Raw genomic sequence first — 25,009 nt, forward strand, 5'->3', positions numbered from 1 at the left:
GTGCTTTTAACATTTAGTTGGCTATTGGCCGTTACTTTTTAGCCACCGTCGTTGTCTTTACAGGCAAGAAAAGCAACCGCGCAAAAAGGACAAGGCTGCTTACACTCAAGGTGGTGTTCGTCTTTAAGCAGTTTTCAGTGGCTAAAGGACTCCCCCTTGTGGTGTAGATTATGAACTTCCCCACAGAGATGTGTGCCTTGTTCTGTCAGGAGATGTCAGTAGTAGGTCCTTTATAAAAATGCTTATGATTATGCATCATAAAGCTGAGATAAAGCTTAGCAGTTAGCCTAGTATTTCTGGCAAAACATATTCCTATTTATTTTTATTATATTATACTTTTATCACATTTTTAAGACAAATTCTAGTTAATTTGGTCCTTTGGAATCACAGTCCAGATGTCTCATAATAAAATAATACCATTTTGAGATTATTAACATGAGTGCACTGTCAATGCGGCAGGGTAGTCTAGTGGTTAGAGCGTTGGACTAGTAACCGGAAGGTTGCAAGTTCAAATCCCTGAGCTGACTAGGTACAAATCTGTTGTTCTGCCCCTGAACAGGCAGTTAACCCACTGTTCCTAGGCTGTCATTGAAAATAAGAATTTGTTCTTAACTAACTTGCCTAGTTAAATAAAGGTAAAAAAAAAAAAATGACTCAACAATACCCTACACACTATTATAAGCATGACACAGACAATAGGACATCTAACTCACTATTATCAAGGGGAAACATGTCAGCTGTTTTAGTTGAGGGCAGTCAAGCCAAACAGCTGTGGGGGCAGGGAGAGAACACAGCACCTCCTTGTTAAAAAAGACAGAAAGACACTGTGGGGTGCATCGTGCCAGTCAGTGCACACACACACACACACACACACAGTGAACATTACATTTATCATTTAACCAGGGAGATTAGGTAGTAGGACAATCCTAAAACTCGTACTTTACTTCCCATCTTGAGAGTGCCTTTCAGCACATCAGCTTAAAGGGGTGGTAGGTAGCCTAGTGGTTAGAGCATTGAGCCAGTAACCAAAAGGTTGCTGGATCAAATCCCTGAGCTGACAAGGTAAAAAAAATTGGTTGTTCTGCCCCTGAACAAGGAAGTTAACCCACTGTTCCCTGGTAGGCTGTCATTGTCAATAATAATTTGTTATTAACTGACTTGCCTAGTTAAATAGAGGTACAAAATGATAAAGATAATATAGTGTTGAACCTGCTGTTGGAGTCCTGCTGCTGTGGTAGACGGACAGTAGATGAGCAGTGGATGTTGGTCAGTTCCCAGGCTGTACCACTAGCAGCAGATAGAGGTCCTGATGAATAGTGGATTTAATTCATACAGACAGGACAGCCCCAGATAGACTGACAGGACAGCCCCAGATAGACTGACAGGATAGCCTTGGACAGACAGACAGAGACTTTTCCCTCAGGGGTTTTTCCAGGAGCAGGCAGGAAGCCCGTGCTGGTGTGGTGTGTCATCCCAATGAAACATCCCACACACAGTTCAGCAAAAGGACAACATGTTGAAGATGATGTGTAGAGGTCCAAGTTTCACCCAAAGGCGTCTGACCACACGCCCATTAGATGCTTACTCCAAAGGTATTGGTGATGTCTGGGGCCCTTTGGAAGGTGAAACCATCAGAGCCACTTCAGCAACTATCAAGCTGAGTGACAAGGAAAATTGCAAGACAATTGAGTTGCTACACTGTCGTCGCTATGCATCTTATCCTCCACTTTATCTGGAGCCTAGTGAACGCGGTATAACAATTGTGCAGTATCTCAGAGCTGAACTTTCTATAGAAATGGTCCTTTTCCTTTCATCCAAGCCACTTTGTTGTCTATTTTTGACAGGCGAGCCGAGGAGTGTTTAGATACAGTGTAGCGAGGTGACTCGGCCTCGTAGGAAGGGAACATGAAAGGAAATAGCGACGAGGACAGAGGCAACCCATGGATCCTTTTATTGTCTACCCACAAAAACATGTTGCTAAGTTCACTGGGAACCGAGGACTCTGTGTTCACAGGTTGTGCGTGATTCGTTCCTGGAGCTAGGGGGCGGAGAAGGAGATAGAAATAGAGAGATTACCAAGAATCTCAAAAGTAATAAGAGGTAAGAGTCAGGGAGAGATACCTGTATGCTGCATGTGGACTAGGACTGTGCTTTAGTGCTCTAAAATGGCTGCTTCTTCTTCTATCCTTTCCCGGAAGGTGAAAGGTCTCTGTTGTTTTCACTCATCTCCAACCGGGTTCTATATCACTGGTCATCAAACCAAAGGTCAAATAGGGGGTGCTTATATTTGTCCTGTTTCACACATGTACAAGCGTGTAACCTGTATAAGTGTATGGTGTGAATTGCATATCCCACTCCCCCTGAGAAACCCTCGGTGAGTGGGGGCCACGGTCAGGGATCAGCCATTATTGACAGCGACCCTGGAGAAATTAATGCTAAGTGCCTTGATCAAGGGCAAATCAACCAACAAAAATTAGAACCAGTGTGCTAGCCACTTTTCGGTTACTGGCCCAACGCTGGTCAGCAATAATGAAGGGAAGATAGTTCCTAAGAGTCACAGCTTAAGAGTGTAGGTGGGCGCCAACATTCATGGAGGAACTGTGAGACATTAGCACTTCTCACCATCTTCCAAGATAGTGCTATGTGCAACACTGAATAGTATAATTTGTATGTTAGTGAGTAGCACTCACCGGTTCTGATGATGGTTATTTTTTACATCAGTGCAAGATGCATCTCAAGGTTGCTGCTTTACAGCCCTGTGTTCACTAGTTGTAGATCTGGGCTGGGGCATGTCGATAGGTCCCTGTGCTTTATGTCATGTGACATCACATCAAGCTGTATTTTTTTGTGAAGAATCAACAACAAGTGGGACACAATCGTGAAGTGGAACGACATTTATTGGATATTTCAAACTTTTTTAACAAATCAAAAACTGAAAAATTGGGCGTGCAAAATTATTCAGCCCCTTTACTTTCAGAGCAGCAAACTCTCTCCAGAAGTACAGTGAGGATCTCTGAATGATCCAATGTTGACCTAAATGACTAATGATGATAAATACAATCCACCTGTGTGTAATCAAGTCTCCGTATAAATGCACCTGCACTGTGATAGTCTCAGAGGTCCGTCAAAAGCGCAGAGAGCATCATGAAGAACAAGGAACACACCAGGCAGGTCCGAGATACTGTTGTGAAGAAGTTTAAAGCCGGATTTGGATACAAAAAGATTTCCCAAGCTTTAAACATCCCAAGGAGCACTGTGCAAGCGATAATATTGAAATGGAAGGAGTATCAGACCACTTCAAATCTACCAAGACCTGGACGTCCCTCTAAACTTTCAGCTCATACAAGGAGAAGACTGATCAGAGATGCAGCCAAGAGGCCCATGATCACTCTGGATGAACTGCAGAGATCTACAGCTGAGGTGGGAGACTCTGTCCATAGGACAACAATCAGTCGTATATTGCACAAATCTGGCCTTTATGGAAGAGTGGCAAGAAGAAAGCCTTTTCTTAAAGATATCCATAAAAAGTGTTGTTTAAAGTTTGCCACAAGCCACCTGGGAGACACACCAAACATGTGGAAGAAGGTGCTCTGGTCAGATGAAACCAAAATTGAACTTTTTGGCAACAATGCAAAACGTTATGTTTGGCGTAAAAGCAACACAGCTCATCACACTGAACACACCATCCCCACTGTCAAACATGGTGGTGGCAGCATCATGGTTTGGGCCTGCTTTTCTTCAGCAGGGACAGGGAAGATGGTTAAAATTGATGGGAAGTTGGATGGAGCCAAATACAGGACCATTCTGGAAGAAAACCTGATGGAGTCTGCAAAAGACCTGAGACTGGGACGGAGATTTGTCTTCCAACAAGACAATGATCCAAAACATAAAGCAAAACCTACAATGGAATGGTTCAAAAATAAACATATCCAGGTGTTAGAATGGCCAAGTCAAAGTCCAGACCTGAATCCAATCGAGAATCTGTGGAAAGAACTGAAAACTGCTGTTCACAAATGCTCTCCATCCAACCTCACTGAGCTCGAGCTGTTTTGCAAGGAGGAATGGGAAAAAATGTCAGTCTCTCGATGTGCAAAACTGATAGAGACATACCCCAAGCGACTTACAGCTGTAATCGCAGCAAAAGGTGGCGCTACAAAGTATTAACTTAAGGGGGCTGAATAATTTTGCACGCCCAATTTTTCAGTTTTTGATTTGTTAAAAAAGTTTGAAATATCCAATAAATGTCGTTCCACTTCATGATTGTGTCCCACTTGTTGTTGATTCCTCACAAAAAAATACAGTTTTATATCTTTATGTTTGAAGCCTGAAATGTGGCAAAAGGTCGCAAAGTTCAAGGGGGCCGAATACTTTCGCAAGGCACTGTATAAGCAGTAGTCATTTCTAAATGGCTCCTCCCCACTTGTCTTCCCAGAATATTCAATTAGACAGCTTTTAATCAATGAAACATGAAAGAGCCATCAATCCGCTGAACATGTGTGGGTGTCTTCTTGACTTATGTGATGCAATGCTTTCAGACTTTCAGTCTCTCTATATATATAACTCACTGTGTAAAGTCTGTACAGTATCACTCTGGTGTTGGAAGTAGAGAGTTCACACAAACTGCAGTGAGCCAAGCATGGCAGGAGGGGAAGTGTTTGAGTACTAGCTGTCGCTATCCAATAGGGAGACGGGAAGTGGACGTCACCATGTATTGACATAGGTCATACTGTATATTGATGTACCTGGTTCGGAATGTTAGCAAATAAATAGGGTTACGGCTCCACTTTCTATTCAATTGAAATACTTGAGTTCTCTATGTCAGTGTGCAGGTAGAGAGCATCAGTAGCTATCTTAATTTGATAGGTTGAAAGGTGTAGCGGTGTAGATTTGAAAGGGCGATATCCAACATGGTCCCTGGCAATTCTCCAGCCTGATTCTCTCCCAATTCAGAGAAGGGATCTCATTCCTGTCAAGCCAGGACAAGAAAAGCACTTAACTTGACATTTAGAAAGGATCAGAGATTTTCTCTAGAGGCCAGAGGAAAAAGAAAAGAGAAAGAAGAGGATGTTATCGCAGACATGTGTTTAAATGTCAAGTGTGCTGGTAGCTCTGTGACCACGGAGATAGCAAAAACCTGTCCCCTGGCCTATTTGGAGTTCACATATTAAGCTTTCTCTACACATTCTCTTTTTTTTATCAAACATTATCTTCCAAGGCTTAGTGCTCAGCGAAAGGTCATCATCCCAGAACAATCATCTTACGTAGCATATTAATGCTGCTCTAACCCTTTCAGATACTACTGTAATACAAATTGATTTGAAACTGTCCACACATTTGGGCTGGAATGAGATTTCACTGGTCTTCATGACTCATCTGAAGTCATAGCTGCCTCAATAAATGAACAGACAGTTCTATAATACACACACAATCAAAAACATAATAACATATACCTGAACAAGGTTAGTATTCTCCTGTGTCCCAAATGGCACCCCATGCCCTATATAGTGCACTACATCCCTACCTACTGTAGGGAATAGGGTGCCATCAGGGACGTATCCTACATCTACTTCAGGTGTCCCTTTGAAGCAGTCATCTACGGGTCCCGGTCAAAAGTAGTGCACTACATAGGAAATAGGGTGCCATTTGGGACGTATCCTACATCTACTTCAGGTGTCCTTTTGAAGCAGTCATGTTTTAAGAGCTCTCTAGATATTCAACCACTGCTCTTGAATGATAGAGCACTAGCTGCATCATTCATTCATCGTTCCAACTGCTGCCTGTTGAAAGAATCATTACAATGTTATTTCAAATGGTGTTCCTTTACGTTGATATACAGTACCAGTCCAAAGTTTGGACACACCTACTCCTTCAAGAGTTTTTCTTAATTTTTACTATTTTCAACATTGTAGAATAATAGTGAAGACATCAAAACTATGAAATAACACATCTGGAATCATGTAGTAACAAAAAAAAAAAAAAAGTATGACAGCTTTGCACACTCTTGGCATTCTCTCAACCAGCTTCACCTGGAATGCTTTTCCAACAGTCTTGAAGGAGTTTCCACATATGCTGAGCACTAGTTGCACTCTGTGGTCCAACTGTGGTCCAACTCATCCCCAACCATCTTGATTGGGTTGAGGTCGGGTGATTGTGGAGGCCAGGTCATCTGATGCAGTACTCCATTATTCTCCTCCTTGGTCAAATAGCCCTTACACAGCCTGGAGGTCTGTTGGGCCATTGTCATGTTGAAAAACAAATGACTGTCCCACTAAGCGTAAACCAGATGGGATGGCGCATCGCTGCAGAATGCTGTGGTAGCCATGCTGGTTAAATGTGCCTTGAATTATAAATTAATCACTGACAGTGTCACCAGCAAAGCACACCCTCACCATCACACCATCACACCTCCTCCTCCATGCTTCACGGTGTTAACTACACACTCGGAGATCATCCGTTCACCTACTCTGCGTCTCACAAAGACATGCGGTTGGAACCAAAAATCAAACATTTGGATTCATCAAACCAAAGGACCGATTTCTACCGGTCGAATGTACATTGCTTCTGACTCCTGGTCCAGGCAAGTCTCTTCTTCTTATTGGTGTCCTTTAGTAGTGGTTTCTTTGCAGCAATTTGACCATGAAAGCCTGATTCACACAGTTTTGAACAGTTGATGTTGAGATGTGTCTGTTCCTTGAACTCTGTGAAGCATTTATTTGGGCTGCAATTTCTGAGGCTGGTAACTCTAATGAACTGATCCTCTGCAGCAGAGGTAACTCTGGGACTTCCTTTCCTGTGGTGGAACTTTAAAAATTAATGAAATGTTCAGATTGACTGACCTTCATGTCTTAAAGTAATGATGGACTGTTGTTTCTCTTTGCTTATTTGAGCTGTTCTTGCCATAATATGGACTTGTCTTTTTCCAAATAGGGCTATCTTCTGTACAGCAATCCTACCTTTTCACAACACAACTGATTGACTCAAACGCATTAAGAAGGAAAGAAATTCCACAAATGAACTTCTAAGAAGGCATACATGTTCATTGAAATTCATTCCAGGTGACTACCTCATGAAGCTGGTTGAGAGAATGCCAAGTGTGTAAAGCTGTCATCAAGGCAGAGGGTGGCTACTTTGAAGAATCTCAAACCTCAAATATATTTTCATTTGTTTAACATTTCTGTTTACTACATGATTCCATATGTGTTATTTCATAGTTTTGATGTCTTCACTGTTATTCTACAATGTAGAAAATAGTCAAATAAAGAAAACCCTGGAATGAGTAGGTGTGTCCAAACTTTTGACTTGTAATTGGCTTCATTAATCATTTAAAGGTCAACAAACATTTGTTTTGAGGTTTTGTTTCAGCTAATCCTACAATCGAGTCTACTAAGGGGTGTTGGGAACACAACATACTCTATTTTCTATTTCTGTCAGCTCTCACAATTGTTCATCCCAAATGGCACCATATTCCCATATAGTGCCCTACTTTTAACCAGAGCCCTATTGGCCCTGTTCAAAAGTAGGGCACTATATGGGGAATAGAGTGCTATTTGGGACGCAACCCATGTCACTGTGGAACATGTCACTCAGGGAATGTACTATAAAATACTCCCTGTTGGCTGCCTTAAGGAATGTGCCAAGATGAGATTCACTATATTTACGGCCGGAGGGAGATGACTAATCCATGAGTATATTTTTCTTACCATTTCTGCTCTGCTCACTGAATATTTTGAGGCTTTGATGTACAGTTGTCTAATGCACTTACCTAAGCAGCCCAGCATATCAAGCTTTCACAGATTTCCCAGTGCAATTCTCCTAGTTTTGTGCAATGTGACTGCATTCTAATGTTAAGATATCCGTTTGAAGCTTCCTTGCTCCTCCTCTGGGGAAGGTGTTTTCAGTAGATAATGACTTTCTGTGATTCAGACTGGATCCACAGGCTGTTCGCCTTGTTTTCTTACCCAAGCTGCCCTGTTAAAAGTCCTGAATATCCACACATATTACTGCATGAATTACACCATGATTCATTGACATTATTACACATACTGCTTTGGGAAAAACAACAGTAATAAGAGCTGTAATAACAGAAAATCATTTTAGACAAATACACATTTTGTTTTTATATATACTGTATTTGGGATATGACTTTAACAACATATATAAATATTGTTGACTTTCTGTGAGATTTGAAGCACTATGGGATGATTTAATGTTGGCCCTAGTCTTTAGTGGTGGAGTAAAACATTGACTGGTGAGGGCTAGTCTGGTGCCAGGGTCTGTGTGGCACAGCTCCCACTTCCTCTTTGACTAAGGTGGCACCCTGGGTTAACTCAGCACGCATGCGCGCACGCACGCACACACACATAGATTAAGGTATTTATCCCTACCATTACCAAGAAAGGCCAGTGAGTGTTGTCTCTATCCTATTCTGCATCCCATGAATGTCCTTCCCTATAGATGGGTTAGCTGATCGCTAGCTGATTGTTAGCTGATTGTTAGCTGATCGCTAGCTGATTGTTAGCTGATTGTTAGCTGATTGTTAGCTGATCGCTAGCTGATCTCTAGCTGATTGCTAGCCAGCATGACAAGAAACTGCCATGCAGGGAATTGTAAGTGGCTCATTTCAGATGGTTTCAATTTGTTCTTCATTACTATGTCTTGTTTTGAGATGTTTTGACTGATTTCATGTCAATTCTAACATGGAAAAATGTGTTAGCTAGCTAACCAACAACTGGAACGAAGTATTTAAGAGACAACTAGTGCTCATTGTGAAAATGTATTTATGTTTTCAATAAACATATAGTTTACATGTTGTCAACAATCTAAGCCAACCCTGTTTTTTTTGGTCTGTTTTTTCCCTCATAGTTAGTTGCATATGCGTTGGTTTTGTTGCTAAACAACCAACCCGTCTATGCATCCATCCAATATACTAGACCTGGGTTCAAATACTATTTGAAATCATTTCAAAGACCAAAACTGCAAACCCACCCATTTGGTACTCCAGACAGACTCAAGCAAACCCTTATATTTGAATGATTTTAAATAGTATTTGAACCCAGCTCTGCTATATACATCTATTGGAATCCTATGCTAATCCCAAAATAATTGTATGTATCCCGTTTCACCCATTACTGAGTCACCTATGGTTTGACTTGAGACCTTCTTTTTAATGCATCCATTACACAACCATAGTGCGATTTATAATGAACACTGACATATCTTTCAAATGATTTGATCAGGGCCAAGGCAAAAGGACACCTGAGAATTCACTCTCACAGCTTCACACTTTTGACCCACTTTAAACGGATCCTTTGAAATGTGACATACACAGTAATTAACAGCACATGCCTGAAATTCTAAAGAATATGATCAAAATAACTAGTATGGGGTTGAGTTTCTTTACACTTTGTTTTTGATTTTCTTCTTGAAATCTTTCATTATCTCCCTCAATTATGTCCGTAACTCAATCAATGTAACAGCACCACACAGTCAAGGAATTACTTCAATGAACCTCGCCACAATGGATCATTTCCCCTCTCCCCCGGAGACTGCCTGCAGAGAGGAGACTGCCTGCAGAGAGGAGACTGCCTGCAGAGAGGAGACTACCTGCAGAGAGGAGACCCCAGCACTGAATCACTCCTGTGAAATCAACAGCAGGAGACAGAGAGGAGACTGCCTGCAGAGAGGAGACCCCAGCACTGAATCACTCCTGTGAAATCAACCGCAGGAGACAGAGGGAGGTAAATCACAGTTGGAAACACTTGATGACACATCTAAGCTCTTTATCTCACACAGCAGCACTTATAATTAACATATTTTAATGTAAAAAAAAAAACATGAACGCATTAATTCACAGGAAGGATTCTGATGCTTGTGCGTCCATGGATTGCACCATGCAGTATGTCAAAGCTGCCAGTACATGTGTTTCAACTAGTTTAATTCTAGCTTTAAATAGACAGGGAGGACAGCAATTACTTGTGGGCCTTTTCACATATGATTTTTCCCCCGCAGAGCGGTAGAAGGCCTTGCAGTGGTGAGTACTTCCTCCCCCAGCCCTGGCCCGATGGCAACGCGCTGGAAGGCTGAGGTGACAGACTCCAGTCGGAACCCAACAGTCCTCCTCCAACTCCCCATTTTCCTGCCAAATCACAGAGACAGGTTCTGTGTATTTCCTGTTTGGACAGGAAAGTGGGTAATGGCCCTCCTGTCACACAGAGCAATCATAGCTGCCATGGTAACCTTGGTGGGCAGAGCATGAGCGAGAAGGCTTTTATACAGGCCTGAGAGGAAGACATGGGAGCTATACCATTGTGTAGTTGGACCAAGGGGGACAGTGGGGGGCGAAAGCTTGGCACTGGAGCTCCACAGGGCAGTGGGTCTTTACAGAAGCAAAGGGCTTCTATCTAACTCATTTATATGCTGGCACACACACACACACACACACACACACACATATGCACGCACAGTCAGTTATATGCAGCCAAGGCGAATGGCACAGTGTGTGATTCATGCACCTATGAAGTTAGATGTCACTTCCTGTCCAGAAAGTGTGTTGATTTGGAGGGCCATCTCAGCTCTCCAATGAGGATTTCTCTTGGATCTCTTCAACCAGAACTACTCAGAACTATTGTAACTGAGAGGACATGTTATGTCCTCAATGTGATCCAGTTCTAGGACAGAAATACAACACATAAACAGAGCATGAATGCAAACAGTCACATGATCTGTCCTCACATCTCAGGACACCAGGGAACGTTTAAAAAATGTATATATAAAAAAATATCTAATATCCTGTAGTCACCTGTGCCCCTCGGGGCTGTATATCAGCGGTGAGGTGCTGAGTCTGCACTCTGAGGGGTTGTTTCTCATACCGCTGCCTGCTTTTCTGAGGCTCAGGCCCTATAAACATCACAGCCACAGGATTACAAGACTCTTTACCACACCTCACTAACAGGGACTGGTGCCAAGGGGGTAGCACAGAACATTCCCTTAACGATTCTGAGAACCAACATTTGTTAGCCGGGACGGCTGATATTGATGTTTACAGTCACCAGGACTGGATTTTTAAAATTCTGCTCCTGATTAGACTGGATTCAATTGAATAATAAGACTCCAACCTTATTGAGTAATGTCCATCAGCTCAATCTTAAGCTGTAATCAATGATTGTGGCATTGGGAATGGCTCCAACTGCCAAACGTCTGTTCAAAAGGTGTCCATGTGACCATCAAACAGTTGGCAAGTGGGTTAATGTTCAACCAACGAGGAGAGGAAGATGGCGAGAACTTATCTGTCTAGTTTGTTATGGTGTTCTGTTTGAACTCATTCAACTGCGCGGGGTCCCTTAACAGCGGTGATCTCTGCGCTATAAGAGGACACAGTTGTTGCCTTCAACCCTTTCTACAACACAACTTATGCTGTATTATCCACAGTCTCTCACCGCTAAAGCCCGGCATGTGTTTATCTAACACTCACAGCTTGTGGCTTTGTTCTCCTGGCTGCAGTGACACAAACCACAATGTCACATTTTTCCGGTGCTGATCAAAGCTGTGATTATGTTACCGCAGGACAGGACAGGACAGGACAGGGCAGGACAGGACATGACAGGGCAGGACAGGGAAGGACAGGACAGGGCAGGGCAGGACAGGACAAGACAGGGCAGGACATGACAGGACAGGACAGGACAGGACAGGGCAGGACAGGACAGGACAGGGGCAGGACAGGGGCAGGACAGGACAGGGGCAGGGCAGGACAGGACAGAACAGGACAGAGGCAGGACAGGACAGGGACAGGACAGGACAGGGCAGGGCAGGACAGGGCAGGGCAGGGCAGGGCAGGGCAGGGCAGGGCAGGGCAGGACATGACAGGACAGGGCAGGACAGGACAGGACAGGGGCAGGACAGGGGCAGGACAGGACAGGACAGGACAGGGGCAGGGGCAGGACAGGACAGAACAGGACAGGGGCAGGACAGGACAGGGGCAGGACAGGACAGGACAGGGGCAGGACAGGACAGGACAGGACAGGACAGGGGAAGGACAGGACAGGGGCAGGACAGGACAGGGGCAGGGCAGGACAGGACAAGGGGCAGGGACAGGACAGGGGCAGGGGCAGGACAGGACAGGGGCAGGACAGGACAGGACAGGGCAGGACAGGACAGGACAGGACAGGGGCAGGACAGGACAGGACAGGGGCAGGACAGGACAGGACAGGACAGGACAGGACAGGACAGGGGCAGGACAGGACAGGACAGGGGCAGGACAGAACAGGGGCAGGACAGGACAGGGCAGGACAGGACAGGACAGGGGCAGGACAGGACAGGACAGGACAGGGGCAGGACAGGACAGGACAGGACAGGGGCAGGACAGGACAGGGGCAGGACAGAACAGGACAGGACAGGACAGGGGAAGACAGGACAGGTAAAGGACAGGACAGAACAGGACAGGACAGGACAGGACAGGACATGGACAGGGCACGGCAGGGCAGGGAAGGACAGGACAGGACAGAACTGGACAGGGGCAGGAGCCATGTGCTGGAGCAGTCACGGCAAAAAGACGAATACTAAAGCACTTCACCACATCGTCATAAAAGCCTTTGATGGTGGGGGTTTCAGGAAAATCTCAACAAAAGCTTGAGATCGGTATAAAAGCTTAAGAAACATGCATTTGTTAAAAAGCTTAGTGGAAGCACTTATAGTCATTATGATGCAGATTGAGAACAGCATGAGAATAGGCTATATTCATGCACACTGTCCTGCACGAGTGGGCTATGCACACTGTCCTGCACGAGTGGGCTATGCACACTTTCCTGCACGAGTGGGCTATGCACACTGTCCTGCACGAGTGGGCTATGCACACTGTCCTGCAAGGCCATGCAGGTTATGGTGTAATTTTGGAAAAGGCGGTAATGTTGGAGGTGCATTGCAAAGAAAATCATCAGGAAATGATTACACAGACGCACTTGCGCTCGCACGCACACGCACAAGGCTGCCGGCCCAGACGGCATCCCTAGCTGCGTCCTCAGAACATGTGCAGACCAGCTGGCTGGAGTGTTTACGGACATATTCAATCTCTCCCTATCCAAGTCTACTGTCCCCACATGCTTCAATATGAACTGAACTAAATTAATATTGCCCCGTGGCACTTCCTTCTGTCATCATCAAGTGCTTTGTTAGGCTAGTTAAGGATCATATCACCTCCACCTTACCTGGCACCTTAGACCCACTTTAGCAGGGAGAACAGCCACGGCCTGTCAGCCGAGATCAGTACAGGTGCATCAAAGCTGGGACCGAGAGACTTAAAAACAGTTTCTATCTCAAGGCCACCAGACTGTTAAATAGCCATCACTAGCCGGCTACCACCCAGTTACTCAACCCTGCACCTTAGAGGAATCACTGGTCACTTTAATAATGTAATTTTAATGTTTACATACTGCTTTACTCATTTCATATCTATATATTGTATTCTATTCTACTGTATTTAGTCAATGCCACTCACATTGCTCATACTAATATTTATATATTTCTTAACTCCATTCTTTTACTTTAGATTTGTGTATATCGTTGTGAATTGTTAGATACTACTGCACGGTTGGAGCTAGGAATACAAGCATTACACTACACCAGCAATAACATCTGCTAAATATGTGTATGTGACCAATAACATTTGATTTGATTTGACACACACGCACACCAACGTAGTGGTTGCAAAGGTGCTTTGTTTTCCTTTAGTCTGTCACTATTGGACCTGTCCAAGGTTCTGGAACGCTATAGCCTAGTATAGACCGTTCAGCTCAGCACAGGGCTCACTTTAAATCCAAGAAGACATACGACATTTGTTTGAAAGTCATGTAGTTACTATTAGGAATTTGATAAACCTGAAGTTTGACATCAGAAACGCCTTTGCAAACAGACGGAAAAGGAATTTGACGTCCATTCATGGGGCTGGCCAGTGTAGGCTATAGGCATAATCATGTCTCCCCGTTTCGATTGGCTTAAAAAGTAATGTTTTAGTGCGAATATTGTTATGGTGGCCAATGGGTATTTCACGTAGGCTATGTTCATGGATTGGTCGATTTTACAGCAAGTGATAATACATGATTGGTTCATATGTAGATGGCTCTCTATCCTCCTCCGCTTTCAATGTATTGCCCTGCGCACAGGTGAACAATTGTTGTTGAGATGTTGACTTGAAGAGCCAGCCTTAAGCGACACAAAAGTATTATTTAAAAACATTGTCGTGGTGACGCAAAGGTTTAAAATGAACAGTGAACCGGTGGCTATAGAGAGATGCATGGGTAGTGCGTGTGCACCGGGTGGTTATGCTACTAATGACAGCGTGATGCATTTATGAGAGCTTGCAGTCGCCGCCTCCGGACAGAGCCGTTGTCGAAGAAGATGCTGAATCAGCTGCGCGCTCGTGAGATAGACTACCCCGGGTAGGCTATGTCTGTTTTTCAAATTTCACAAATGTCTCCTTTGCTTCTGACAATAGAAGACGATACATTGGCATAGCGTTGGGAATAGTTTTTTTTTTTTTTTTACATTTTGCTGCTGGAAATAAATAAGCTGCCTGTCTAGAGAGATGTTCATCGCTCCAAAGGAGACATCAAGTTTGACAACTGTAACCATCTAGGCTACGATGAAGCAGGGTGCACGAGGAGTTAGAGCATTTGGTTTGGCTGGAGACTTTATGTTACCGCTTATATCAATGGCATGACTATTTCACCAAGCACAATGGAGGATAAATCCAACAAACTCATTTTGATTCCGATACTGGCCGTGGTCTTCTTGATGATAGGCTATCAGTACATTTGTCCAGCCGGCAGTAACTCTTGTCGCTTCCTAACTGGGGACAAGTTGAGTGGAATGTTCCGCCAATATCACTCGGGGGACGACATTTACGCGTACCAAGAAGGGCTGGAGTCGGAGGGTTCCTCAAAAACTCTGTCCAAATTCAATTTTACTGACCGAGACCTTGAGCGACACGTGGATTTCAACATCAAAGGAGATGACGTTATAGTGTTCCTCCACATCCAGAAGACCGGTGGGACTACTTTCGGACGGCACCTTGTCCGAAACATTCACCTCGAACAGCCCTGTGATTGTATGCCAGGACAGAAGAAATGTACCTGTCACCGCCCGGGCAAAGCGGAGTCCTGGCTTTTCTCTAGGTTCTCTACTGGCTGGAGTTGTGGTCTACATGCGGACTGGACCGAGCTGACTAACTGCGTGCCTGTAGTGATGAACAAGAAAGACAAGAAGGATGCTCAGAGGGACCGACGGTATGGGGTCTCAATTTGATTATTGTTCCTGTAGCTAATCAGTAGAGCCTAAACTGTTTGTGGCCAGGAGAAACAGTGTGAGATGTAAGTGTACATTGACAGAATTAAATTCAATGATCAGATAGGTTTGAAAGAATAATGTAGCCTATACTACATTTCTATAACAGGAACAATAGCATGCAACACGGGTGGCAACCTGGCCCTAGGGGGCTGCAGTGGGCAGGCTTTTGTTCCAACCCAGCTTGAACACTGATTAAAATCATTATGGTTTGTATTAAAATACTATGATTAGCCTCTCTTTTGAATAGAGCGTGCTAAAAGCTTGATTAAACGCATAGAAGACAAGGCGCTTGACTAAAGATATTTACAATTTCTCCCCTTGCACTCATTTTCCTGTTGAAAATGAATTAGCCCTTTTCTGAAGGCTTTAACAGGCAGTAGTTATCCTCACAGAGGGCTACTGTACACTACCCCTTTATAAATGGTTATAAACACATTATAAACACATTATAAACTGCCTCTATGTCAGGGTTATTCCATTTTGGGGTAGAAGGGCTGAAACACTTCTAGTTAAAAAAATAAACAAGGTTTTTACTTTTGGGTTCGGCTTGACATTACAATCATTTAATCTTGTTGTCTTTTTGGTTGGTGCATTTGTCCTCTTGTTGTTCCTGATCCCATACTTCTGACTGTAGCTTTAGGATGTACTGTAACCATAGGGATAATACAAGAAGAGCACTGTAGATTATCCCCATGGTTTTTTATTGATATCAAGAGTTCAAAGATAATTAACGATTATGAGGTTGTTATAAAATACCATAAAGACTGAGATAGTAAAACCTGAAACAGTAAATCTGGTACAACGCACGTAAGTATTCCAGAAATATGATCTGCTTGTATAAGAAGAATAAGCATGGAAATGAAACGGATCAAATGGTCAGACCAGAACCATGGCACTAGTTTGTTAAGGTTCCAATGCAGTCATTTTAATCTCACGATCAAATCATTTCTGGGTAGCAATTAATTACCTTCATTTGAGAGAAAAAAAAATGGTAAAATAAAATGGTAAAATATTAACAAAAATAGCTTGTTAGCAAAGAGCAATTTCTCAACAAAGATATTTTCTAAGACTGTCTGGAAGTTGTCTGAGTGGGGAGGGGATAACTGAAAACAAGCTGTTATTGGTAGTGAGGTTTGGAACTCTCTTTCTTATTGGTCTATTAACCTATTTGCCTCCTGGTGATGTCACCCCAAAATTCCATCCCACCAAAACAGGCTGAAATTTCAGGCAGCCTTTTCAAACTGCTCTTACAGTAAAGGGCACTATCATCATTTTCACAATTTTACTGTAATATTCCAACCTCATATTGTGGAAATATATATAAAACACATGAAAAGCATGTTTTTGACTGCACTAGGACTTTAACATGGGAAATTGAGAGGTTGCATCTATGGGGACATGATGGTCTTTAGTGGAGACAGAGCTGCCATCTGTCTATTGTTGCCCTCGGGTCATCTCACAGACACCCCATCATCTGGTCTCCCTGGTCGAGGCTGTGTCAGGGCTGGTGCCAGGGCTCTGACAGCGTTGGCATTTCCAGGCAGTCCCCATGCAGCTCCAGAGCATGGGACGCTTCAGTCAGGCTAACGCATGAAAGGTCACATCAGATCCTGTCACATCAGACTACTTTCATTGGAGCGACCAGCGTGGGTGAATGTGGATGTATCTCGTATTCCTAACCAACATAATCAGGATTAGGCTCTGCCCTAATGCTAAAATCCATCCATCCATCCATCCCTCCCTCCCTCCCTCCCTCCCTCCCTCCCTCCCTCCCTCCCTCCCTCCCTCCCTCCCTCCCTCCCTCCCTTCTTGACCTCCATCCTACTTTCCACATAATCTACCTTGACCAACCCCATCAGTGAGTCATGTGAGGTTACTGCCAATCACTAATAAGAGCACCGTGCTACTGAGTCCAGCATGGCATGCTCCTCACAGCAGCAACACACTGCTCCAACCTTAGAATCTGCTTCATTTGTCAGGTCTGCTCTTCCACAGTCAGCTGCAATGGTAGGAAAGAGAGAGAGAGAGAGAGAGAGAGAGAGGAGGCAAACCTCACTGTCTCACCCAAGTATAAAGATAACATAATTAATTACCTGTTCTGGGGTCAATTCCATATCAGAACAATCAAATTCAAATTGCATTGAATCACCGGCTATGAACTGGAAAACTGGCCATTATCTTCGATGACAGTTTATTTTCTTCAATTCATTGAAAATAAATTGAAGTCAAACCCTGAGGCTGACGGACACGGCTTTTACTCAGAGCCTGTGAACATTGGCTAATGTGTTTCTTCCGCAAAGAGACACCACTACTAGAATAGACAGAATAGACACAAATATATTATAAAACATTTTGCTTTGTTTTATAGGAGGAGAGATAAAACATCCTACCCAGGACCCACTGCAGTCTAGAAGTCTAATAATATGGGTTTTGTGCACATAATCCAGTACACAGATGATTCAGCGTTGTCTTCCTCCTCCACGTTTCACTGGCACTGGGACCCAAAGCAGACCATGAGAAAATGAGAAAAAACCCATCTGGTGGCAAATTTCTGACATTAATCTTGTCCTGCACTTAAGTCAATTTCTCATCCGTTAAATCCCTCAGCTCAAGATTCCCATCTGAGGAGAAGGCTGTTTTATGTAAGCTCCTCCCAGTTAGTTCAGAGGGTAGATTGAAATTCAAACTGTATTTACAGTGAATTTCACTTAACTCTGTCACAAGCCATTTCACAAACACATATAACAAGGAAGTCACATCAGATAGGACGAAAATGAATAAGAATAAGTCATTAACATAAAACGGATAAAATATGATCAGAAGGTGATTATCAGTGGAGGTGTAGCCCCAGGTGTATTCATGTACAGCAGATGTCTCACACTTCGAGGTGTGTGTGTGTTCCAGACACTCGGTATAGATCAGCAACACACACACACACGCACGCACACATGCACACAAAACCTCTGAGCATGCTCTTCACACATCATCAGACACAGCATCCCGGTTATCATTTACCCTTTCTTTCGTCGCATAAGGCAAGAGAGAGAGAGGTATGATTTCCGACATTAATTAGCCAAGTTGGTATAAGGTAACTCTGTCATTAGTGTGTTCTCTCTGTGTAGTTTCTATAGACCTGGGTTTAACTAGACCAGGCTTCCCAAACTCAGTCCTGGGGTTTTTTCTCTAGCACGACACAGCTGATTCAAATAATCAAAACATGATGATGAGTTGGTTATTTGAATCAGCTGTGTAGTGCTAGAGAAAAAACCAAAACATGCACCCAAGGGAGGGGGGGGGGGGGAGGGGGGGGCAGGACCAAGTTTGGGAAACCCTGAACTAGATCAAAGGTCCATTCAGTTATTATTTTCCATAGAAGTTGGTCAATTGATCATATGCATTAATAAAGTGTTGTGTCAGCAACAGTTTCTCCCAGCAATTGACTGGGAAGTCTTTCAAAAAACCAATGTGTCGTTGGTTAGGATCATATTCCCAAAATGTATCAGTCCCTAATCAGAACATGCAAAAACGTAATATATTCCGTTGTAATGTAATATCATGCATTCTGCAGAGGTATTCAGAAGATAGTAGTAATCTCCACACTCCTTTATGGGAGATCATCATCTGGAGGTAGATTAAGGAGCAGATCCCGATTTATACACAAACTTGTCGCTCTTCATGTGTATGTATAGCACATCACTAAAGACCCGAATACAAGCCTGTTGTTCATGTGTATGTATAGCACATCACTAAAGTCCCGAATACAAGCCTGTTGTTCATGTGTATGTATAGCACATCACTAAAGTCCCGAATACAAGCCTGTTGTTCATGTGTATGTATAGCACATCACTAAAGTCCCGAATACAAGCCTGTTGTTCATGTGTATGTATAGCACATCACTAAAGTCCCGAATACAAGCCTGTTGTTCATGTGTATGTATAGCACATCACTAAAGTCCCAAATACAAGCCTGTTGTTCATGTGTATGTATAGCACATCACTAAATTCCCGAATACAAGCATGTTCTTCATGTGTATGTATAGCACATCACTAAAGTCCCAAATACAAGCATGTTGTTCTACATGTGTATGTATAGCACATCACTAAAGTCCCAAATACAAGCATGTTCTACATGTGTATGTATAGCACATCACTAAAGTCCCGAATACAAGCATGTTTCTACTTGTTCCTTTCCCCTCTCTTTTTCTGTCTTATCATGAAGTGTTTTGAGTACACAGGTTTCACGACAGAGATTCTGTGTGCGTGGTATTACAGTAACAGCTGTGTGTGTGTGTGTGTGTGTGTGTGTGTGTGTGTGTGTGTGTGTGTGTGTGTGTGTGTGTGTGTGTGTGTGTGTGACCGATTGTGATTTTTCCATGCCGATACCAATACCGATTATTGGAGGACCAAAAAAGCCAATACCGATTAATCGGTCATTTTTTATTTTTTTTTATTTGTAATAATGACAATTACAACTACTGAATGAACACTTATTTTAACTTAATATAATACATCAATAAAATCAATTTAGCCTCAATTAAATAATGGAACATGTTCAATTTGGTTTAAATAATGCAAAAACAAAGTGTTGGAGAAGAAAGTAAAAGTGCAATATGTGCCGTGTAAGAAAGCTAACGTTTAAGTTCCTTGCTCAGAACCTGAGAACATATGAAAGCTGATGGTTCCTTTCAACATGAGTCTTCAATATTCCCAGGTAAGAAGTTTTAGGTTGTAGTTATAGGACTATTTCCCCCTATACCATTTGTATTTCATTAACCTTTGACTATTGGATGTTCTTATAGACCCTTTAGTATTGCCAGTGTAACAGTATAGCTTCCGTCCTTCTCCTCGCTCCTCCCTGGGCTCGAACCAGGAACACAACGACAACAGCCACCCTTGAAGCAGTGTAACCCATGCAGAGCAAGGGAAACAACCACTCCAAGGTTCAGAGCGAGTGACGTTTGAAACGCTATTAGCGCGCGCTAACTAGCTAGCCATTTCACTTCGGTTACACCAGCCTCATCTCAGGAGTTGATAGGCTTGAAGTCATAAACAGCGCAATGCTTGACGCACAACGAAGAGCTGCTGGCAAAACGTAAAGAAAGTGCTGTTTGAATGAATGTTTACGCGCCTGCTTCTGCCTACCACCGCTCAGTTAGATACTTGTATGCTTCTATGCTCAGTCAGATTATATGCAACGCAGGACACGCTAGATAATATCTAGTAATATCATCAACCATGTGTAGTTAACTAGTGATTATGATTGATTGATTGTTTTTATAAGATAAGTTTAATGCTAGCTAGCAACTTACCTTGACTTACTGCATTTGCGTAACAGGCAGTCTCCTTGTGGAGTGCAACGAGAGGCAGGTCGTTATAGCGTTGGACTAGTTAACTGTAAGGTTGCAAGATTGGAGCCCCCGAGCTGACAAGGTGAAAATCTGTCGTTCTGCCCCTGAACGAGGCAGTTAACCCACTGTTCCTAGGCCGTCATTGACAATAAGAATGTGTTCTTAACTGACTTGCCAAGTTAAATAAAGATTAAATAAAGGTGTTAAAAATAAAATGTAAAAATCGCCCAAATCGGTGCCCAAAAAGACCGATTTCCGTTTGTCATGAAAACTTGAAATCGGCCCTAATTAATCGGCCATTCCGATTAATCGGTCGACCGCTAGTGTAGGGTGAGTGCTGCGTGTAGCTCACCCAAGACAACCCAAAGGATTGGAAGTGACTTATTTACAAGAAAGAAACTGCTACGATTAACATGTCAAGCTACTGTAATTGCTAACACTCCAGGTTTGAGTATTAGAGTAGTAGCATGCCATTGGCTGTGTCAAACAATTTCAAAATACTTTTGTCTGACTCTGAATTTCTCTAATATAAGGTAATTTGAAATAGAGACATAACTTGACTGTTTTCATGTTAGTTGTTTTCTGAGAAGCAATCAGGACATGCTCATAATTGATATGTGACTGTGTTATTACCTGCTTGGTCATCTGTGTCTGTAGGCCTATGCTGTGGTTCCATGTATTACTGTATGTCGTTCCATAAGCAGTACGTGGTCTTTCTGATAACTGTGTTAAAGAGAAAGGTGACATGCTAACTACTACAATCCTGACAGACTGCTGTACTCCTGAGACTTGTATAGTTTATCTTTAGGAAATGTCCAAATCTTTGCAACAAAAGCAGGTTTCTGTCAATTGAGAAATATGCGCTGCCATGTGCTGGGGGGGGGGGGGGGGGGGGGTGAAGGCTGAAATACATTGGGGTCCAAGTAACTCACTGGAGAGACCATTATTATTATTATTTTTTATTTGAACCTTTATTTAACCAGGAAGGGCTCATTGAGATTAAAATCTATTTTTCAAGAGCGCCCTGGCCAAGATAGGCAGCACCAAGTCATTACAAAAAAATTACAGACAGACAACGTGAAAAACTACAAGTAATCTAGTAAAAAACATTGAATTCACAAGAGTATAAAACAGCAAATTAAAAACATTGACAGGTCAGGGAATCAGCCTCAAAATCCTTCATCAGTGATTTAAAAACACCAATCGGGACAATTATTCTTTGGTGTCTCCCCGCCTACCCTCCGTTCCTCTCACCCTCGCCCTCCTTCTCCTTCTTCTACTCCCTCTCACCCTCACCCTCCTTCTCCTACTCCCCTCTCCCTCTCACCCTCGCCCTCCTTCTCCTACTCCCCTCTCACCCTCGCCCTCCTTCTCCTACTCCCCTCTCTCTCTCAATTTAATTCCATGGGCTTTATTGGCATGGGAAACATGTTTACGTTGTCAAAGCAAGTTAAATGGATAAACAAAAGTTTCTCTCTCTCTCACTCTCTCACTCTCTCTCTTTCTCTCTCTCTCTCTCTCTCTCTCTCTCTCTCTGTCACACACACACTACCCAAGATCTACCCGGTAAATCTCTCATTTTATTCCACTGTCTCCACACCAGCATCCCTGGGGCTTTCCTGTAGCTCCCGAAATAGCATCCCAGATCTGAGACCATCAGAGAGCCACAGTTAGCCCTCTCTCTCTCTCTCTCTCTCTCTCTCTCGCTCTCGCTCTCTCTCTCGCTCTCTCTCTGTCTCTCCCTCTCTCTATCTGTCTGTCTCTCTCTCTCTCTGTGCTGTATCGAGTAACATACCTTCTCTGCCTATTCTTCTGTGGGCTTGTAATGGACTGCACATTGTACTGTGGATGGGCAGTAAGTGTGTGGGCATTTGTGTGTGTGCGTGTGTGTGTGTGTGTGTCGGCACATGGGCATGTGTGGGTATAGAAAGGTATTCTATTATCACCACAACTGGCAGAGCATTTCAGTAGAGGAAGTGATCTGCTCAGTCACGTCCACTAATTGCTCAATTAATATGCACAACTCTATTTAATCCAACAGCATCAGCCGAACCAGTGGTGTTAAGTTATGACAGCGTCTCTAAAGGAAACAAGGATTTCACACACAGCTGTTCACGCTTGGCTAGCACGTAGCATCTTTCCCTGCTTTAAATGAGTGTTGCATCAGAATTCACTTTTCATCTGTGGAGAGAGACTATACACGCCGTCAAACAGAAGAGAGTGAAGAAGTGATCTGATTGGTCCCTAATACAGTTGAAGTCGGAAGTTTACATACACTTAGGTTGCAGTCATTAAAACTCGTTTTTCAACCACTCCACACATTTCTTGTTAACAAACTATAGATTTGGCAAGTCGGTTAGGATGTAATTTTTCCAACAATTGTTTACAGACAGATTATTTGTTAGGTGCGTGAATGAGGACCCAAAAGCGAATTAACAAAACAGAGTTTCTTTAATGACGAAACACACGTAGGCTCAGATGGACAGGCAGATTCCGACAGGACAGGACAAGGTTAGATGAACAGGCAGATTCCGACAGGACAGGACAAGGTTGCAGCAAACACGACGATAGTCTGGTTCAGGCATGAGTAACACAAACGAGAATCCGACAAAGACAGGAACAAAAACAGAGAGAGATATAGAGGACTAATCAGAGGGAAAAAGGGAACAGGTGGGAAAAGGGGTGACGAGGTAGTTAGGAGGAGACAAGGAACAGCTGGGGGAAAGAGGGGGAGAAAAGGTAACCTAATAACGACCAGCAGAGGGAGACAGGGTGAAGGGAAAGGACAGAAACAAGACACAACATGACAATACATGACAGTACCCCCCCACTCACCGAGCGCCTCCTGGTGCACTCGAGGAGGAAACCTGGCGGCAACGGAGGAAATCATCGATCAGCGCACGGTCCAGCACGTCCCGAGAGGGAACCCAACTCCTCTCCTCAGGACCGTACCCCTCCCAATCTACTAGGTACTGATGACCACGGCCCCGAGGACGCATGTCCAAAATCCTACGGACCCTGTAGATGGGTGCGCCCTCGACAAGGATGGGGGGGGGGGGAAGACGAGCGGGGGCGCGAAGAACGGGCTTGACACAGGAGACATGGAAGACCGGGTGGACGCGACGAAGATATCGCGGAAGAAGAAGTCGCACTGCGACAGGATTAATGATCCGAGAAATACGGAACGGACCAATGAACCGCGGGGTCAGCTTGCGAGAAGCGGTCTTAAGGGGAAGGTTCTGAGTGGAGAGCCAAACTCTCTGACCGCGACAATATCTAGGACTCTTAGTTCTACGCTTATTAGCAGCTCTCACAGTCTGCGCCCTATAACGGCAAAGTGCAGACCTGACCCTCTTCCAGGTGCGCTCGCAACGTTGGACAAAAGCCTGAGCGGAGGGGACGCTGGACTCGGCGAACTGAGATGAGAACAGCGGAGGCTGGTACCCGAGGCTACTCTGAAAAGGAGATAGCCCGGTCGCAGACGAAGGAAGCGAGTTGTGGGCGTATTCTGCCCAGGGGAGCTGTTCTGACCAAGACGCAGGGTTGCGAAAAGAAAGACTGCGTAAGATGCGACCAATAGTCTGATTGGCCCGTTCTGCTTGACCGTTAGACTGGGGGTGAAAGCCGGAAGAGAGACTGACGGAAGCCCCAATCAAACGGCAAAACTCCCTCCAAAATTGAGACGTGAATTGCGGACCTCTGTCCGAAACGACGTCTGACGGAAGGCCATGAATTCTGAAAACATTCTCGATGATGATTTGTGCCGTCTCTTTAGCAGAAGGAAGCTTAGCAAGGGGAATAAAATGAGCCGCCTTAGAGAACCTGTCGACAACCGTAAGAATAACAGTCTTCCCCGCTGACGAAGGCAGTCCGGTGACAAAATCTAAGGCGATGTGAGACCACGGTCGAGAGGGAATGGGAAGCGGCCTGAGACGGCCGGCAGGAGGGGAGTTACCGGACTTAGTCTGCGCGCAGACCGAACAAGCAGCCACGAAGCGACGCGTGTCATGCTCCCGGGTGGGCCACCAAAAACGCTGGCGAATGGAAGCAAGCGTACCCCGAACGCCAGGATGGCCGGCTAACTTGGCAGAGTGAGCCCACTGAAGAACGGCCAGACGAGTAGGAACGGGAACGAAAAGAAGGTTCCTAGGACAAGCGCGCGGCGACGGAGTTTGAGTGAGTGCTTGCTTTACCTGCCTCTCAATTCCCCAGACAGTCAACCCGACAACACGCCCCTCAGGGAGAATCCCCTCGGGTCAGTGGAGGCTACTGAAGAACTGAAGAGACGAGATAAAGCATCAGGCTTGGTGTTCTTAGAGCCCGGAC

General features: G+C 44.1%; 1 protein-coding gene across 1 annotated transcript in view; it reads left to right on the top strand.

Moving 5' to 3' along the window:
- The first annotated feature begins 14,169 nt into the window (after positions 1-14,169).
- Positions 14,170-25,009, top strand: part of LOC110495784 (heparan-sulfate 6-O-sulfotransferase 3-B) — a 30,270-nt gene continuing 19,430 nt past the window's right edge. The window contains exon 1 of the mRNA XM_021571212.2: positions 14,170-15,275. Within this exon, the coding sequence (XP_021426887.2) occupies positions 14,707-15,275 (569 nt within the window). The 5' untranslated portion in view covers positions 14,170-14,706. The remainder of the gene's footprint in view (positions 15,276-25,009) is intronic.

Source organism: Oncorhynchus mykiss, chromosome 18 (genome assembly GCF_013265735.2).
Source record: "Oncorhynchus mykiss isolate Arlee chromosome 18, USDA_OmykA_1.1, whole genome shotgun sequence".
NCBI classification, from domain to species: domain Eukaryota; kingdom Metazoa; phylum Chordata; class Actinopteri; order Salmoniformes; family Salmonidae; genus Oncorhynchus; species Oncorhynchus mykiss.